The sequence below is a fragment of the Lonchura striata genome, chromosome 3 (genome assembly GCF_050655825.1).
Source record: "Lonchura striata isolate lonStrDom1 chromosome 3, ASM5065582v1, whole genome shotgun sequence".
In the NCBI taxonomy this organism is placed as follows: domain Eukaryota; kingdom Metazoa; phylum Chordata; class Aves; order Passeriformes; family Estrildidae; genus Lonchura; species Lonchura striata.
The window spans coordinates 90944108-90964283 of NC_140705.1; the positions used below are offsets into that span (position 1 = coordinate 90944108).

Below are 20176 nucleotides of genomic sequence, written 5' to 3' on the forward strand. Positions count from 1 at the left end.
ATCTTCACTGTAAATGAACTCACTGCCTCCTTAAAAAGAAAATTAATTTCCTTCAAGAAATCCAGGAAGATCTCAGCAAGTCTGCTAGAAAGCAGGAAACTGCATCCATTTTCTTTGCATGTAAAAGAGGCAAAAATCTATTCTTCCATTACTGTTACCTCTCTGCTGCAAGAGATTTGTATCTGAATGACTGGAATCAAACCTGTTGCAGCAGACGAAGACAACCTGGTTGGATATCCTTCCCTGATCCAACTGGACTTCTTTGTTGGCTTGGGTTGGAAATTTTTTTTGTGCGTTTCTTTTTTAATACTTCACAAGTTTTGAAAAAATTAGTTTTTCCTTCCTAATTTTTAGATTTATATTATCTCATTATTGGAAAAGGACAGTTTAATTGAATTTCTCCCTGCATAATACAGTATCACATCAGGAAATTTAACTGACCAACTCATTGCAGTGGTTAGCATATTAAATATTGATTTGAGATCTAATGGTGGTGCCATTAGTGACTGCAGGGGTTTTTTTCATCTTGTACTAAACCACACTGCATGTTGTGAGAAAATGTGGTCTTGGTCTCCTGAGTCTGAATTTCACATTGCTGGTCAAGAGATAACAAAATCTCATAGACCTAAGTAGTTGTTATTATTTTTATTTTATTTTATTTTATTTTATTTTATTTTATTTTATTTTATTTTATTTTATTTTATTTTATTTTATTTTATTTTATTTTATTTTATTTTATTTTATGTATTTGATGCTGCCCATCAGAAGCTTTTGAGCTGGCTTCAGCTGGGTTATTTCTCTGTTTGACTGAGGGCAGGATCCAAATCATGACATTAACTGTGCCAAAGGGATTTTGGTTGCGTTCTTATGCTTTTTGTATTCTTTGGAGTGTTATTCCTTCCTGCCGAGGGCAAAAGCTGCCGTTAACTCTGATTATTGTTAGATCAGTTGAATCCATTCCTGAGGCCCAGAATGACTTCCCTTTCTCTGTGTTCTGTCCCAGCTGGACAGCTGGCTGGCAACTCCTCGGTGGAGATGTACCGGCAGGTGCTCCTGTCGGGCTGCCGCTGCGTGGAGCTGGACTGCTGGAAGGGACGGACAGCGGAGGAGGAGCCGGTCATCACTCATGGATTCACCATGACAACTGAGATATCCTTCAAGGTACAGCTCTGGGGGTAGCTGCTTTTCCTGGGGAGGGTTCTTTTTGTGCAAAACCTTCACAGATGCATCGCTGACAAGGTGGGAGGGCAGAAATGTGAGGGCAAAAAGCTGCTGGAGGATGAAATTATGGAGCAGCTGCAGAATTGCTGGAGGAGAAGAGTTGCAGCATTTGGACCTTGCATGGGGAGAGGCTCCTGGTGGTCATGGCAGTGTGAGGAAAAGGGATTATGTGGTGTGACAGCAGTGCCATCTGGGGACTGGGCTCCGTGCCCAGGTCCATGCTCCTGTGCACGTCCCTGCAGCAGATCTCACAGGGAGAGAAGCAGGCAAGGCCACAGCCACGGCTGAAGGACCAGGCACAGCCACCACAACTGGCTCTGCGCAGAGACAAATGGCAATGTGAAGGCACTGGGAGAAACAACTGGTTAGGTTACAGCTCCAGGGGGCAGAACTGGAGGCCACAGGATTTGGTCAGCAGTAACCAGCACATCAGTTCACTCCTTTTCTCCTCTCTGCCTGGTCACTGGCAGTGGAAGGCAAAAGTCCTGAACTGAGACAGGAAGTAGCAGCTAGATCTCAACATTTGCAAGCCTTTAAATTCCTGTGAGAAGAGAATATGCTGCTCATGGCCAGATGGGGAGGCTCCATGCACAGGACCCAGACACTTGGTATATATATTTGTGTGCAGTGTTATCCCTGATATTTGGGACCAGACCCAAACCACTGGAGGGTGAAAAAGAAAAATTAGTATCTTTAGAGGTTGTGAAGGAATATTTGTGCCATTCAAACCCCAAACATATGATCTTTATTATTGAATTTTGTCTTCCATTTCCTTTTCTACAGTATAAGGTAGAGACCATATCCTTAGCAATAACCTTCAATTGTTATCTTCTTGTTCTTCTTAAAGATGTTTTTGATCTGAGGTGTTAGAGGAGCATAATGGAGGTGTTTGCCTGTAGTATTAGGATTGGTAGTCAGCAGTTTATAATGGTACCTCAGGAAATCATTTTTGAAGTGTGAAGAAATAATTCTTCTTTATCTGAGACACTAACTCACCATAGAAATACATTTCTAGCCTTAGCTGTGTGCAAGAATATGTGGAAAAATGTTCATTACTGACTTTGATTGTGTTCCAGAGATTACATGTGGCTACAGCTTTGAGAAGTTTCTCCCATACTTGAAACCTGTTGTTGGGTGGGGTCCTTTTGTCTCCTAGTGATTTTCCTTAGGGAAAAAAGCAAACAGGTCTGCCACAGACAGAACACTAAGTTTCACTTGTACCAGAACAGTCCTTTTTCTCCGGTCTGCTTTCTCTAATTCTTCCCTGATTGATTTAATCATAGAAGCACGTAAAACAACCTTCTTGCACGTTTGTTATTAGCTTTCCTGTTATGTTTATGGGAAGCCAATTATGTTTATAGGCATGGGGTTTGATTGCTGGAAGTCTTTTAATTGAGGAAGATGGCTCTCGACTGCTTTGGTCATGAGCAGGAATTTAAAACAAAGTTAATCTGATTTTTAAAAGGATCATTAGCAGGAACAAGGATTATCCCTGGATATTTAGATGTTCAACCCTTGGCATTGTGCTGGCAGGAGAGCTATTGGAAGGTATTTTAAACCTACTCAAGAGTATTTCATTGGTCATTTCAGGGCAGGCATTTTTTTTATCCACCCAAAAAAACGTGAAGAACATCTCGACTTCTTTTCAACACTCAAAATGTGCTGTTCAGCTGGGGAGGAGCAAAATGGCAGTGAAGTAATGTGTCAGGAGTGCGAGAATCAATTCATGTCTTGAATTCTGAACCATGTATCAGCTCATGCTTTGCTGTGACCACGGCACAGGGATTCTGCTCAGTCTGCCGGCTTTCACAGTCTCAGACAGACTTCCTGAAGTGCAGAGGCAGCAGAGCTGTGCACTCCCATCCTTATGTTCCTGGGCTGTTTGGTTCCTTGGTTTTCCCCTTGCTTCGTGACTCAGAAATCCGTAAGGTTTTTCTCTGCTGCGGGTTGTGAGCCACTGCCAGGGTGGGATCCTATAGGGAGCAGCCATGGATGTCATGCCATAACTAGAGATCTCTGTATGTAACCATGTTTACACCTTGGACAGCTGATCCAGGTGAGTCATTCTGCAGCTGGAGCCAAGTGTGGAACATGCCAGCTTCTTTCTCTCTGACCATGGAGCATTTGCCTTCACTGAATCGGTCGCTGAGCTTTTCATCCTCACATCTCATCATCAATCCTAATTTTACTCTCCAAATTATTTTCCCCATTCATGCAGGATTCCATCCCCTTTTGCATCAAGAAGGCAGTTGAAGACAAGTGGGCCAGAAGAATGTACCAGGAAGCTCAGCTTTTCTTTTAGGGAGTGGATTTCTTACTGTTATGCTTCTCAGTTGAGCCTCTAAAAGTGTAGAAAATGAACAGGAGGAATCCCCAGATAAAGCTGTTTAACTTAAATACATCTTTTAGGTTTTAGTCATCCTTATGATTTAGTGTGACAGAGACTTATGAGCTCTTAGAAACTCCAGAGTTTGCCAGCATATGAAAAGCCTTCAGTGTTTTCTGTGTTCTTCTGGAGGAGAGATTTGTTCCAAGAGGGAAACATTTAATAATTTGTAATGATGAGTGCATTTATTGTGCACCTCACTAAAATCATCATTGTCAAATGAAATCTCCACTGATTTAGGGTTTCTGTAGGGTTGACAGGAACAACTCCACACCAAAACCAAGCTTTATATTTAAGCTATTGATTTTGGCAGACATAAGTCATTTCTTGAGAAATGTGGTGCTTGATACTCATCAGACATTTTGGAGATTCAATTATAGTTCAGGTTGAAAAATTTGGTTGTGGCAAGAGCACATCCAGAGCTTTCTGGGATGTTTAGAAAGTAAGGTCTGATCTCAGGGAATGATTTCAGAGTTGTTGGATCTTTTCTGTCTTCAAAGGCTAAAACTCTGCTTCTTTAGAGAGTTAAATTTGTAACTGTGTGTATTTTGATTCTTTAGGAAGTAATAGAAGCTATTGCTGAATGTGCATTTAAGACATCACCCTTTCCAATCCTCCTTTCCTTTGAAAATCATGTGGATTCGTAAGTAATTACCACATTTTTCTTGTCTGATGTTTCATTTTTTATAAGGTCTATGCATGGAATTGTGAGCGTGCTTGTGACCCAAACAACAGCTCTTCTCCAAAAATGAATTGGGCCTGTTCTTGAAAACCTCTCTGAATCAGAATCCTTTGTATGAGAGCAGAAGTTTGATTGTGAGAGGGATTTTGTTAACTTTTCACTCTCAGTATGACCTGCTGGAATGCAGCAATACTCCAAAGAAAATGAGACAGTATTTCACTTGCTGGTGACCCTATTCTGTGCTGTAAACACATTCAGGATTTGGTCTGTCTCTCATGTTGGAAGCAGAGGCCAGAACTGTGGACTTCTAGGACTGCAAAATAGGTGGTGTGGATGGTCAGAAACTGTTAATTTCTGCCAAAAAAGTAACAGTTTGCCTAAGTTTATTTCATTTCCTTTTTTTTTTTTAGTTACAAGGAAATAACAATTTTTCTGTTTAAGAAAAGAAAAAATAAATGAGAACACTTCTAGCTTCGTCCCAGTGATCTATTTTATTTTTATAGTTCAGATTTTTTTTTTAACATTAACCTCACTTTTGAATGCAGAGACCTCGTGATTCAAAGTGGGGTGACATTGATACAGAACATGTGCCTTAACTTGAATTGCCTTTTCCCCTTTTGTGTATTTTTTTTTTTTTTGCTCTGAAAACATTTCCAACATTTCTGGGGGCAGTGTGGACTTAGAAACTAATTTTTGGATTTGCTTTTGGTTTTTGGGGTTTTTTCTAATGTAAAATAAAAATATTCTTGTGGCCAGCTGTGAATGTTTTAACACAAATCTGAAATTATGTTGGCACTTTTGTTTCTGAAAGAGGAAAAGGGTGAGGGCTAACTGCTTTTCCATTTTTTTCGGAGGAACATTCTTGTCTAAGGGAAGGAACTGGTAGAAGAAGCTATGTAAGAATGTTTTTAAAGAATAGATGTGACAATACTGATCAGAAATTATGTAGGTAGAAGAATTTAAAATCAAGAGGACTGAGCTCCACTACTTGAATGCCTCAGAGTATAAATTTACCTCTTGTGGGCAAATATGTGTTTACTCTGCACACATTTCAAGGCCACATGGTTGTGATTCAAACAGCTGCCTCTTAAATCCTGCTTAGTTATTCCTGTCTTCTTCTGAAAGACCACACAGAGGCTGTGTTTAATTGCCTTTTCTAATGGCCTTCTCTTTTTGGTGTACATTGTGTCCCTTTGGGCTTGCACTCACCTACTCCTGTAGGTTTGAACTCACAGTGCTTCCAAATGCAGCCTCTGGCCTTTAAGAAAGATATCAACCATCGTTTTTGAAAGTATTATATTTTGTACTCATTCTTCTGGATTTATTCTAATATACATTTGCTCTGTTAACATGAGGCAGAGGAAAAGCAACAGCTAAATTATTTTAACCACAAGAGCTACATTTTTCTTCCTTTAAAGTCATCACGACTTAAGTCTTCAGCTCTTCCAGGGTGATCTATTCTATTTTAGGAAGGTGAAAGAATAAAAAGATTTATGAAATAAACTCCTGTCAGATGTAAGTTATATACAAAAGTGGCTTTAAAGTTCTAAGATGAACCAGTGTCAGAATTGAAGGCAGTGTGAGACTGCAGGAATGTGACTGAAAGGGGCCAGAGTTCCTGCTGCATTACTCTGTTATTTACAGTTTGGAAGGCGTTGGACCTCTCTCTCCAGAAACCTCCAGCCATGGAATAAGGAATTAACCTGATTTGTATTCTCTGATATCCTTTTCCATACATTGCTAAGACACAGGTTTTTAGCAAAACAAGTTTGCAAACCCATGACCAAATATTGTCTCTTTCTGAGGCTTTCCTGCTAGTGATTATTTTTGTTATAATAAATAATCAGATTCAGTGTGTGTGTGTTTTCTCATTCTGCTTTGCCTGCAAATAGTTTCTAGTTATTTTACTAACTTCAATTACCCCTTAATTTCTTCACTAGTTGCTGGAGAAATCTGCAATTAGTCATGTCACTCACAGAAAAGTTCACCTAATTTCATGGAACGCTCCTTTTCTCTTTTCATTTACTTGGAATATTGTTTTTCTCCAAGATCTTAATTAAAGCTGGGCTTTGCCCTAAATGTTAACAAAAAGTGCCAGTGTTTTTTTTAGAATTCCTCTCAAACAAAACCTGTTTCATCCATTCCTACTTCTTGGGGACTAAATATTTTTTCTGTTTTTCAAGTTGTGAGAGTTGTTTGTGAAATTCTGGTCCCCTAGAAATTTTGGCATTGGCTTAAGCAAAAATATGGGTTTAGCCTTTGTTCATGGATTTTAAACACACTGCAATTATCAGAGCTAAATAAGTTTCACATCATTACCATAGATATGACAGTGTTAATCAGCACCAGACTTAAAATGTAACTTTTCTTTCTTGTGGTCTATGCTTATGGGAATATTATTGACACTTTTTGTCCACCTAGGGGAAATATCACTTTTTAGCACATTGTGTAAATCATCTAATTTGCTTTCCTTTGATGTGTCTCCTAGAAGGGCTCCTCTCCAATATCTTCGTAGCATATGAAGAATTTTTATTTTCTTTACTATAACTCCACTATTAGTGTATTTTTTGTTGCCTGTTTGTATGCAATAAAAAGTTAAGAAAAAGAGGCAAGCATGTAACTTTTAGAATGACATAAAATATTATGTGTGCCATCACTTACAGTGAAGTCAAAGCATGCCTACTGAAAAAAGGACCACTAAAACAATCTGTGCTTCTGTCAAAAAAGCACAGGAGCGCCCTGGAAATGTTGAAAAGACCTCAAGGAGACCTTGGCGTTTGAAATGGGGCTTGCAAGCCGATAAGCAATCTGCAAATCTGAAAGCAGACACTCTATAATTAGAAATGCACTGAAGACATAGCAAAAAGGTTAAGTGATCCTTGAGCAGTATCCATATAAGATTGCTTCCAAGATTAAATTTAATTACAGTTATTCATACTGCTGGTTTCTGGCTGGAATTGTTGCTTCAAATATTAACAGGATTTTTATCACTTTTTCATCCCACACTTTGAATTATTTTAGACTCTTCTGGGAAGCATCTGTGCCTTTGTCTTATGCAGCAGTGATAAAAATGTAATGTTGGGAGCAGTAGTTGTGTCAGGGAGCCTCTGTGGTTGACCTTCATGATAGGCATGACACAAACACAGTAAAACAAAGTGCAGGCAATACAATAATGGTAATGAAAACATTTCTTATCCTTCTTTATATTTCCAGGTATCTCCGGGTATCATGATCCTACTTTATGTCCCCTCACCCTGGCACTTTGTGAGGGCACTTATAACAAGTCTGTGTGCTACCTATCCATGTCTGCACAGTAAAAATCATAAAACAGATAAAGTCAGCTCTTTTCAGACAATCAATTTTCACTGCAATGCACGAATGCTGGGAGAGTTTCCAGTAAGAGGAGATGTGGACCAAGAAACACCTGGGTTTTGACTTCATAAAAAAATTGGGGGAAGATACCGATTTAGTAAATTTGGTGTTTCTGTTGCTCTGGCTCATAATTTTCAAAGAATAGAAAATAAAGATAAACCAGTTTTCCAACTTCACAAAATACTTAAATAGGAATATGTAATCTGCTATTCCTAATGATCTTTCTTTTGCAGCAGTATATACATAGATATGTATGTTAGGGAGAGAGGGAACACAAAGATCTACCACAGAGTTAAATGCTCTCCTAAATTTTTTCTATCCCCTCTTAGGAGCTTTTAAAAATATTTGTACACATAGTCTAGTTCACAAAGACAAGTAATTTTGTAGTGTCAAGATTTTCTTGTTTGACCTTGTTTACTACCTCAAGGGTTTTTTGTGGTATTAAAACCTATTAGTTTTTCACATAATTTTCCTACTTTCTGCCTCTGGGATGCAGTGACATTGGAATTTTTATACTGAACCAACATAATGTTGCATTGCATTTTTCTCATTTGCAAAAATAAAAGTTCCCACTGTGCTTTCTTTGAGGAAAACATGTAATTAAACACAGAATATCAGAAAAATTTGTTCTAGCTGTGGTGGTGACTGGGACTTTATTACATTTAACTCTTGCTTTTTATTTTTTTAATTCCTATGGAGAGTTCTTTTTGGAGTTGTGCCCATTTATGAATGATGATGATGTCATATCTAATTACTCTAGTTTCAATAAATGCCCTCTTTTTATTCAAGGAGTTGTCCTTTGAACTTCCTGGGTTTTGAGAATATGGATCTGTTCAGAACACATGCTGGTGGAGTAGACTGAAAAACTCAATCTAATAACCCCTGGATTTAGGGCACATGCACATTCTGCTGGAGTGGTACCTTTATTTCCCTTGGTAGCTGAGGGTTGGAAATACCCAATGCAATGTCCCAGCCTGATCTGTTCTTCCATCATCTTTTCCGGTGTGGGTTCTTTGTTCTGCTGCCTTGCCTGTCTTTAGCTTGATTTTCCATCCTCAGCTAAAAGTGCTTTTTAGCTTCTGTGCAGAATTGGCTGCATGCAAAACACAGCATTTGTGAAATGCTGTAGGGATTTAAACTGCATGCAGCTTTTGCTTTGGGGAATAATTTAAAGCCTCCTGGCAGTACTTTTTGTCAGTGACTGAGCTAATGACTGCTTTACCCACTATCTGCTTGCAGGGGTAGCCAGGATACTGATCCCAGGGAAATTACATTTTCTGATTGAAATGTCATTTGGCCACCCAGCCTTTTTCTCAGCTCCGGTTTGGCTACACTGACCCTGGGAGTTGGTAACCACTGACCAACTGGGTGCAGGCAGGGTTGAAGTCCTGGTATGCAAGAGAAAAATGAGCATTTTTTCCTTTTTTTTCCTTTATACCCAGCTCTATTTTGTCATGAAAAGTAGCTCCATGGTAACATAACAGCTTATAGCATCCCTGTCTCTTCCATGATATGCAGATCCTAATTAGCAGGAGCTGAGGAAGTTATATTAAGCCATATAAACCTGTCCTTTAATCGAGGCTTCCCAGCAGAGTGTCAGAAAAGGAAACTTTGAAAGATGCCTCAGCTCAGATGCTACGCATTTTAAACAGGCACATGTAACAAAAATCCCCAGTTTTCTAAAATTAGAAAGTGACTGTGGTACTGAGCTGCATTTTGAGATGATTGGAGTAATGTTTCTGAGCCACAAAACTTATCTTCAATCCTAAAACTTCCATCACTGGCATGCAGGAATTATTTAATCTTTTGTTTGCACTTTGGGAGAATTGGTTATAGGTAGAGTTTAATGAGGTTCAGTTTATTTATAGAGGATGTTGTGAGAACTGCTGTAGTGCAAGAAAAATGCCAGGCACGTGTGTAAAGTAACACAAGGGGGAAAATACTTATATTTTGAATAAAAGTATTGCCTGAAAGAGGTAAATTCATGTCATGGTTGTTTCACTGTTATTCTATTGACTTATGCTTTTATTTTGTGTATGTTCCCTTTGAAAAACTCCATCAGAGGAATTGAAATAATTGCATGATATATGTAGGTCTCGCTGAAAAATTCACAGATACTGGATCAGGAAATTGCAACTAGTTTAGGGCTATTAGGTACTCCATTACTACAGCTTTCACTTTGGAGCATTAGTAGGACTCATTTCTTTCTTTCTTTTCTTCCCTTCAGCCCTAAACAGCAGGCAAAAATGGCAGAGTACTGCAGATTAATATTTGGAGATGCACTGCTTATGGATCCATTGGAAAAGTACCCGGTAATGTGCCTTGGTGTTCATCACAACACAAATGTCTGTTCGAATTCTTACTAAAGTGTCTCAGTCCTGTCTAATTCTTCATATAAAGCCTTTCAGTCTAAAGGAGGGAGTTAAGCAACGTGAGCTGTTGGTGACTTAAGCATCATTTCTGATGCAGAGATTGCCCTGATAGAGTGAATTGTGATCTTTTAAATGCAATTGGTCCTCATAGCTGCTATTTTAAAATGTAGAGTCTCATATCTGAGCTAGTACTTATTTTGGTTATTACTGCAGACATTTCATAAAGCATTTTTCTTTTTAAGTGCCCTCAGTGGCCCTTTTTCATTTAATGTTGACATTGCTTCTTGTGCAAAATCCATTTAATTTTAACAGGGCTTACAGAGGTTACAGAACTGTCTTGTACCACATGGTCCCTAAGAAACTACCATAAGCTTGTTTCTTCTGCTATTCTAACAAATCTCTCCTCCTTCTTCCTGGAAGCTGGAAGCTGGGGTTCCTCTCCCAAGCCCTATGGATTTAATGTACAAAATCCTGGTGAAGAATAAGAAGAAGTCTCATAAGTCAGCAGATGGAAGTGCAAAGAAGAAGCTGTCGGAGCAAGCTTCCAACACTTGCAGTGACACATCCAGTATGTTTGAGCCTTCCTCCCCTGGAGCAGGTAGGACTTGGGTCTACTGATATTCTTCTCCCTCAAGCACAAATGCAGCTCCAATCCCATCCATTTGCAGTGCTCCAGCAAGGTCATGGTGCACCAGTGTGGGTTGCTCAGCAGGCAACAAGACTTGAAGTGTCATTGATCCTGGAGTCTGTTCTGTGAGGAGTTCTCATGGAATGACCCAGGGCTCAGTGATGTGTGCTAACATTTCTCTGCACTGCTTATTAAGGACAGGCAGCAGCCAACTCCTCCACCCTTGGCTGCCTTTCCTGTGTGCCCAAGCCCAATATTAAATATAAATGTTTTCTTTTCCTTGTTGCCTCTGGGCCTGCCTGCCATTATTTCATGCCCTTTCAGACAGAACCCGTTCCTCAGGGGAGCTGCAGAGCGCCTGCAGTGCTTCAGGGTTTAGGATAAAGGGATGAGATCCCTGTTCCTCAGGCAGGGAAGGCTCAACCTGCTGTTGTCCTGCATTAGTTGGGAACATGTCATGGACCTCTGTTTAAACTGCTATAAGAAGATGTTCTTCTCTTACAGAGATGGAAACAGGCAGAAATAATTAAGTCTCTGTATCCTGATTCCCAGCCCAGTGTCTGTTCCCTGCACTGAAATTTCTTCTTCTATAAAGACTGAAATTTTGTGTTTTTATAAGCACAGACATTTATGCCCCAGCAGTAGAAAACCTATATTGAAAGCTCTGCTGAAATATAATATAAGTTCATTACCATTTGCCATTTAAAAACTTTCCCCCATTGTTTGTAGTTTTTTCTAAACTCCAATTAACTGAGCTGAAAATTTTTGTGCTGGCAGTATGCCCCAAGCTGAATTAACGAGCAAGAAATCCTGCTTCATTTGTGGATAGCATTGTTTATCCTATTAGCAGCAAAGAAAGCATTTTCAACTGATGGTTTTAAGAAATTATGAAAAGGGCATGCCTTGGAGTATGCTTTGGAGATTTCAAAGGAAGATTCATCCTGGTGTCAGGGATGACTTAATACTATTTTCTTGATTTGCTTTAGACAAATCCCAAGCAGGAGAAAAGTAAGGATGTGTTCCAGCTGCCTCCTCTCCAGCATTTGAAATCAGCCCTGTGTTCCTAACTCTCCATTTTTGTGGCCAGCACAGGGTAAGGACAGTGGCAAAGAACTTGGCCTTGGCTTTCTGAGGGCCTGGGCTGCACAGAGGGCAACAGCCCTTTCTTTCAGGAGCCTCTCTAGGAGCTTTCCTAGGAAAAAGACCTAGGCTGTGAGTAAAGATGATGATGATGCCAGGCAGAAGGGTCAATCCCGTAACAGGGTGTGTAATTTTACAAATTAACTGTGACTATTATGCCTGTACTACCTTTGAAACAGCTTCTGATTATGAACATGAGCACTTACAAATTAAAAAATGCTGGAACTGAGACTGCAAAATTGCTGTGGTCACTTGGTTCATCCGTGAGTGCCAAAACATATTGCTTGTAGTCCTTGTGTCAGCCTCTGCTTCTCCTTTAGGATTTGTACCTCTGTCTGAGAATGCAATTAGTCAATATTTTTTCCTCTCTCTGTCATTCAGTACTTGATCCTAGATAGAGCATCATCAGTGAGTTTCTGTGGGGGTATCCAGGCTGCCTGCGAGCTCCTGACAAACAGCACTGAATTTATCTGAACGAGACCTGCGGGAAGTGCAATATCATTAAACCAATTTTATCTGAGGACAGATGAATCTGACAGAACTTAAGAACACTTTAGGGATGACTGATGAAGAACACCCAGAATGTCATTTTTCTAGAGTACTTTGAATTTTTAAATATTCAGAGCTCCAGAGACTACAGCTACAGCTTACAGCTATGAGAATGCAGCATTTCTGTAAATCAGGTGCCAGCTTTTCTGTCTGTAGACAGTTTAAAAAAAATTATTCACCATTTTATAAGAACATTGTGGTAGTGAAGAGTTTCCACATGGCAGAGCCCAAGAGTCAGCATGACACCCTTCTCACATCTCCATATTGGCAGTGTGTCATCCTGGAGCTCTGCAAGCCTTGTGCTCCTCTGCACCCAATACCAGTTTCTTTCTGGAGTAATGCAATTAATCAGAAGTCTGATTCTTAATGTCTCTCAACATTAACTGTTTCAGTACACCAACTTTAATATAATCTTGACATTTAGCAACTTGGACATATTATTCAAACTACTCTGATGGGTTTTATAGCTCCTGTCAGAATTGCTGCTGATGTCCAGGAGAAAGTTGTGCTGATTTAGCTTTCTGGGGATCCTAAATAAGTTTTTTCATAGCAGTGCAAAACAAAGTGGAAATTCATACTGGAGTTGATATCAAGATTCGCTGTTTCTTACACTGCTTAAGGTCAGATTTAAACTCAAGTAAACCCACATTTTTGATGTGTTATAAGACCATATAAAAGTGTAGTACTAGTGAAATAGTAGCAATAATTAAAGAAAGAATTCTGAGCTTTGTAGGATGCCTTGCAGGATGCCCATGAAATTGATGTAGGAAGTGACTTCAATCCATGTCAGTGGAAGAAACTTTTTCTAAATGTTAGAGCAAAGCTGACAAAGCAGCAGAAGAATTTCTGAGATAACCCTTGTGAGATAGATTGCAATTTTGGTAAACAAGCATCCTAGAGCTGGCTGGTCTTGTATAATGAACAGAAGTAAGCCAGCAAGATTTCCAGAGAAGTTCTGTCACAGTGTAGAAGGAGCAGTGGCAGTTCTGCAGGGACCTGCATTTCACCAAAAGCAGGCTCATACTGAAAGGAGCTAAAGCTTCCTAATGGAGCAGTATTTAAATACTGTTAAGTAAGCAAAGCGTTAGTTTCTTGTATCTTGATAGGATGATGGTTTTGTCAGAGCAGTGTGTGCTGCAAGGAAGGACTCATGGAATACAGAGATAGAGGGCAGAATTGGCTCCATGGTTTCATTATGCCTAAATGGAAAACTGGATCAAAGGTTTTAGGCTCAGTGTATGTAACTGCTGCTGATGCCAGCTGAGACCATGACCCATTGTTACAAAGCAAAATGCTTTATCAAACTGAATAAAGTTTATTTTTCCCTTTTTAAAAATCAGCAAGTGCTGAGGTACAATGGAAAAATCCCAAAAGGTGGTTGCCTCCTGGGATGCTAGTGGCTGCCTAAATGTTGCAGAGTTAACAAGCTGCACCAGCAAGAACCACATTCATAATTCATCCTGGCCATTGTTTGAAAGGGTCTGAGAAAGCAGATTACCAGATTCCTCTGAATTTCAAGCACTGTCTAGCCTTTGGTTTTATTAGGCTGTCAGTATCTGTCAGGATGATGAAAATGGGTAATGTTTAGCACACTGCTTCCTCGACCCAGTGATTTGGCTTGTCATTCTCAGCTCTCCTGATCATCCTCCATTCAGTATTACTGTGTTGAACCCCTCTGCCTATAAGCTGGGTTTCAGCCTCCTTTGCCCACTCATTTTTCCCAAGGAGTACTTTTATATCTCTTCCACACTGCCCCACTCAGTAGGGATAGCTCCCTGAAAACATCCTTCAAGCTGCCCTTGGAGACTTCTGTGCCCTTCTGCCTGTGAGTGGTTGACAGTACCTGTGTTTTAACTTGTGGTAGGGAGCAGCATCCTCTAATTTCTTTATATTCTTCTGTCTGCCTCTGTCCATGGGCAGGCTTTTGTTTGGCTTCCTTGGAGAACGACTATTTTCACTGTATTTATGTGCCACGGAGCACTGAAGAGGTCCTGTGCTGACCTGGGTTTGCAGTCCCTTCTAAATGCAGACAGTAATACAGCTAATTGTCCCTTAGACAGTCTCAGCATGGCTTTGTGTCCCTGCCATGAATCAGAGAGAGAGGGATGGCTGTGAGCATAGGGCCGTGCTGCTGGGGGGAAGGCAATGCAGATGCACCACACCTCCTGAAACACTCATTTTGATTCCGTGCTGGCAGTCCCATGTGTTACTTGTCCTGGTTTTGCTGTCTGATGCAGAACCGGAAAATGAGATTTGATCTCCTTGGGAGTATTTGTGTTAAATGTTTTTAAATAAACGAACCATGTGCTGTGTACTTTATTTTCTGGACACTTCCAGCAAGAACAGGCTATCATGTACCTTCTTGCCTCAGAGGTGCAAGCTGGCCAAAGCCTTCCCACCTCCCCTTTCCTGTGTTCTGTGCAGAGGGTTTTTTTGCCAGTCTGGTTAAATCAATTGAGAGCTCCCCATCCAAAGATTGTCAGTGCAAATCCTTTGAGAGTTTGGCTGGCCCTCTGCATTGTGCTAGGTCTCCCTGAGCCATTCCCTGAGCCTGTTGAGCAATCATGTTATTTTCTTCAATGAAACACTCAGGAAGAAATGTGTTGATGAATAAAAGCCTGACATTTTAACATCTGGAAGGAAATGCAGGCTGGGTAGTCATCGTTAGGTTGTGAAAGGCACACTCATGTGTGCTCCCAGTGCTCAGAAGGGGCCCACTGGGCCAGACTGGAGGCCTGCTGGAGCAAAGAGGAGCTTTTTTATTGACTCAATGTACTTGGGATTAGGCCCCAAACTCACAAGAGGAAGTAAGACTGAATTATCATTCTCTGGAGGATTTGGGAATGCTGCACAGTAGTTAGATTTTTTTGTGCTGCCACTGCTGAAGAAAGCTGGAAGGTTTGTGGAATAAAGTCTTCAGGGAGAGCTGTCATTCTTACAGATGTGGATAGGTGACTGCATCTTCCTTTTTGGAGTCTTAAGATGCACAGGGTTCACTTTATGACAGACAGGCCCACAGGAGGAGTTTCTAAAGGTAAAGATAAACTTGATATTCCTTAATGATTTAATTTCTGGTGCAACCAATCAAAACATTTTGAAGGCGAGGGGAGGCCTTCGTTAATTAACATTAAAGAATTTACATCTTGCCCGTGGAAATTTGATGAGTGCCCTGCAATGAGGAGTGAAGTAATAAGTGTTTTACTTGGTGCCATTTGCTCCAGTTCTCAGGGAAGGATGAGCCTTGAGCATCTCCTGCCATTGTTTGGTTCGCACTGCCCCCAGCTGGCGCGGCTCAGCTCTGCTCCAGAGCTCTGCCAAGCACCCAGAGTGCCCTGCCGAGGGAATTGCTGGGAGCTCCTGCACTTGGCTTCTGTGCCAGGCCCTGCCAGCTGTGGCAGGCCCAGAACAGATGGGTTCTGCTGAGCAGCCCTCGGTAGCACAGCACAGCCAAAGCTCATGGATTTTCAGTGATTTCTTCACCCCATGCAGGCTGCTGCTTCCCACAGAGGGTGAGGCACTCCCTGGAGGTCCTGCCTGGATCCTGCAACAGCAGGAGGTTGAACTCACATCTCCAAACCCTGGGGCTGTGTCCCAAACTCGGGAATATCTCAGAACAGTGTTTGAAACTACTCACACAGTGAGCACACTGCACTCTTGTGTCAGTGCCAATTGCCAAAGAATAAGCATCAAGCAGCTGCAAAGAGTTCCTGTTTGGCTGGGCAATAAGAACTGAAATCAATGCTGAAGATGGATGAGTCCCTCGGGACCAGTTCTGGGTTTGACTGGTGCTGGGACAAAAAGCACATGCACAGTGCAGGCTGCTCTGAGCAGCGCTACCTGCACATCTTTCTTGGATTTGTCACTGGCAATTGTCACTGTTGCCTCAGCCAGTCATTATCTTCTGCTTGAAACTTTTCAGGAGAAGCAGAGATGGAGAGTGACGATGACGATGACTACGATGACGACTGTAAGAAGTCGTCGATGGATGAAGTAAGGGTGGATATGTGTTTTTGGGGATGGGGTTGGTGCGTGTTACCAGGAGTGGAGCTGCCATCCAGTGGAGAAAGGGAGGCAGAGCACCGGGAAGCACAGCACCAGCTTTCCCAGCTAACTTGGTTGTTGGTTGGTTTGGAAGCACATCTTTGTTTTGTTTACACTTTTATTTTCTCAAGATTAAGAACAAACAGCACCACAGCAGATCTGTTTGAGGCAGCTCCCTGTGGTGTGTTTGGCATTGTTGGATGAAAAACCTGACATCAAAAACTGAGAACTTTATTATTTAGGAGTATTAATGCATGTGCTCAGCACTGTGCAGTTCCTTCCCTGGGAGCCATGTAAAAAGAATAAATAGTAAATATTTGCATCTTCCAGCCCATTTTGTTCTTTCCTATGTGACATTCCCTACGTGAAGCATTGCCTTCTCTAGCCAGGGGCAGTGAAAGACACTACAATTGATAGAAAACTGGGCTTTGGTATTGTGGCCTCTGATGGACAGACCAGACTACAGCATTTCCCCTTCTCTTCCCTAGGGTACTGCTGGAAGTGAGGCTATGGCCACGGAAGAGATGTCTAACTTGGTAAACTACATTCAGCCTGTGAAGTTTGAGTCATTTGAAGTATCAAAAAGTAAGTAAGAAACATGTTATACTTAAAATTACCTGGCAAGTGTTTGGCAGAGTTCTGCAGAAATGCTGCTTGGCTTCCTCTCAGTTAGATACAGGAACACAAGGAGAAAATGTTCCCTTGGTATCCAGCCAAATAAATCCATTTGTGTTTTGAAACTTCTTTTAGTCTAAATATCCAACTTCATCAACAGTAAACATACTGACATTTCAAAAACAGTTTTGAAAATTATGTGCTTACATTGTCTTTGCTGCCCATGACTGAAGCAGTTTGAGAAAGGTGGTCATAAATATCCCTACTTTTATTTTGCCTCTGGTATTTCTGTAGAAGATTCAGGGCAAGCAGAGTCTGCCCTTCCCCACATGCAAATTCACTTTCCTGCCTCTGTGTGGTGTAAAGAAAGGGCCATAATTTCACCCTCTGCTGGCTTTTACAGAAGATGCCTTGCTAGGAATGCACTCAGTGACATCCTCAGTAAACACTACAGCATCTCTGCCTTCCTAGATGCACCCCACCCGCCCCCACTGTTTGCCTGCCCTTTTTCACTTTGTTTTGATAGGTTTTAATATGCTTTTGGAGCTTTTTAGTTAAAGAAGTGTACAGCACTTTAATTTATTCCGGATTTGTGGTGTCCTTGGCAAAGGGCAGGTAATTGTTGCCTAAGTCCATGTCTCTGTACAAGATTTGGCACTTGCTTGTGAGGAATAATAAACATGTAAGAAGTTCCCAACTGTTCATTTGTATGTGGGTATTTATACGGATACCACACACGAGCAGTCACAAAATCATGCAGGGAGCTGTGCTTGTTCCCTGCAGTAGTGTCCCTTTGGGTGTTTATAATCTCCTCCAGCTCTAATGAGAGTTACAAGAACACAGTGGGAAGGAGATGTGCCTTCTGGAAAGGAAGCCATGTGAATCCTAGCACTACAAGTTGATGCAGCTGTTACAGAATTGTCTCATGTAGGTTTTTTTTTTTTCTCTGTTCACATGCCTTTGCCTTTTTGAGTTTTGCTTTTTGTAAAGACTTGCTGATGCCAGATTTTTCTCCTAAGTCCTGATGTGACCTAGACTTTCAGTAAACTCATCTTGTTAAGGAATTAAATTGTCGGTGTTCGTGTCAAAAAAATCATTATGTGATAAATATGGCCCTAGGTGGTAAATGTTGCTGGCTGGCTAAGGAACATCTTGGGTGTTCTAGTCTTAGTCTTGGCCTGGACTCACTGCTGGATCTTCATTAAATGAGCTGAATAAAGAAATGATTAAATGAAGATTGCTTTTCAGTTGGCTATCTATCCAGCTGTTTCCCAAAAATTTTACTTTTGTTCACTTGACCTCACATTCTCAAGTATAGAGATCCGTACTTTTCTATTATACAGTTTTATAGTTTCAATGTTCAGCACTTGTCTAATTTATTATGTTTTATTCAGAGTTTGTTTGGATTTGTGATCCAGACCTCTGTGGTGACAACACTACCTCACCTCTTCTGTCATTCAGACATTTAAAAAGTGCATTTTCTGGTCTTGCATCCAAGTTGGTAACAAAAATATTGAATAGCAGTGGATCTGTACCAGTCCCCTGAATGCCCTCACTAGAAAGGTTCCATCTTCTTTGGCAGCAAGTAGCTGTAAGTGTATTTTTCCACATTTTCCAGACAGTTTTCAAGGAGTTATTTGTTCACTCTGCAGTAATTTGCTCCTGATAAGACAGCACAGTGTAATGTATAAAAGAGAAATGTCTGTCCTGCCAGTCTTTTCTTCAAAGGGCAGGTCCCTTAATCCTCTCCAGATACCACAAGGAAATAATTGTTCTTATTTTAATTATGAGTCTGATTAAGCTCTGGACAGTTGGTAACCAAATCCTTTAACAGCTAGTAGCTCTGGTTTCCTACAAATGCTCTACTTAAAGACAAGGCTGGGAAATAAGAGTTTATTACTACAATTCTACAAATTCTAGCACCTTGTCAACCAAAACCACTACACACCTACATTCTAAATAGGATAAAACCAGTACATGTGTGTTGCTAGTGCTATGCTATCAGTAGGGGGTAGCTGGAATAAGAATAATCTCAGTGTCTTTATGAGAAGCTGAGATGGAGGTGAGCCAGCTGGAGAAGGAAAGGATATTGTGTGGTAGAAAGGAAGAAGGAGTGGTAGGAGAGCAGGAATTTTTCCACCATTAGGAGATAACAGGTGTGAATAACAGCTGTAGCTGATGGTTGCTGATTAGAAATAGGGATCACCATAAAGGGTGAGTGCCAGCTCTCCTAGAGGCAGAGAATTACTTTTGGAAACCCGCGTTCATTCTCTGACTCTTCAGCATAGTCTGAGAATGGTTTGTAGTTCCCAGTCTGGCAGCACATTTTCCTCTCAGAGTGGCCCTAACAATTTCCTTGGATCCACTGGTTCCTTTTTGGTTCCCTATGAGGACAGTGCCCACCTGTTTCTGTTCTGCTCCTCTGTGCTTGTTTTTCAGTTTTATCCTTCCCCTGCAGTTTGGCAGTTTGACTTTGGGGAGCTGGCCAGCCCTGCCTCCTGGTTGTCCCTGGATTGCTGCAGCACAGTTACAGCAGTTTCTAAACCTGGATGAGTCCAGGCCTTTTCCCTGCCTTACTGTTTGTTTTCAATAAAGTGGTGAGGCTGGAGATGTCTTGCTCCAACACAGGCACTGATCCCCTCATTTTTAAACACATCAGAGCTGAGTGAGTTAATGGGTTTGACCTCCAGAGCTGTGGCCCTTCCAGGCAACCACAGGGCTGGTTGGGATGAAGTGGGAAGCTGTTACTTCACAGAAACCCTTTCCTCTGAACAGAAGTGAAGGTATTGAAGCTAGCAGGGCCTTGACTTAGGCTCTCTGCTGCATCCTGGTGCCCGAGGCCATTAAAAGGCTGTGCCCACATCAGGCAAAGGTGAGTGACAAGCGATGCACAAATTAATGTTTACTCCTACTGGCTCAGACATGGAGGAGGAGCTGTTCACCACTGGAGGATCAGAAAGTTTGACCAAATTAAAGAGATCATAAAAGCCTGAAATCAGTTGGGGATTAGGTCTGAATTCCTGATGGGGCACAGGAGTGCACCTTCAGGGATGGTTGGATAGAGGTGTTTGGTGGCTTTGACAGCTGTGGCCTTGCCCCTGATGTACCAAGAGCCTCTGCAGGCACAGCACTGCTCACTTTAATCTGACATGGACATCGGTTATTACAGC

At 41.3% G+C, this 20176-nt stretch overlaps 1 protein-coding gene across 4 annotated transcripts in view; it reads left to right on the forward strand.

The window, feature by feature from the left end:
* Positions 1 to 20176, forward strand: part of PLCB1 (phospholipase C beta 1) — a 343204-nt gene that overhangs the window by 245338 nt on the left and 77690 nt on the right. For all 4 annotated transcript variants that reach the window (XM_021540293.3, XM_085577017.1, XM_021540294.4 and 1 more), the window contains exons 11-16: positions 1004 to 1161; positions 4168 to 4250; positions 9889 to 9973; positions 10454 to 10631; positions 16270 to 16340; positions 16880 to 16976. In XM_021540293.3, coding sequence (XP_021395968.1) covers positions 1004 to 1161; positions 4168 to 4250; positions 9889 to 9973; positions 10454 to 10631; positions 16270 to 16340; positions 16880 to 16976 — 672 coding nt within the window. The remainder of the gene's footprint in view (positions 1 to 1003; positions 1162 to 4167; positions 4251 to 9888; positions 9974 to 10453; positions 10632 to 16269; positions 16341 to 16879; positions 16977 to 20176) is intronic.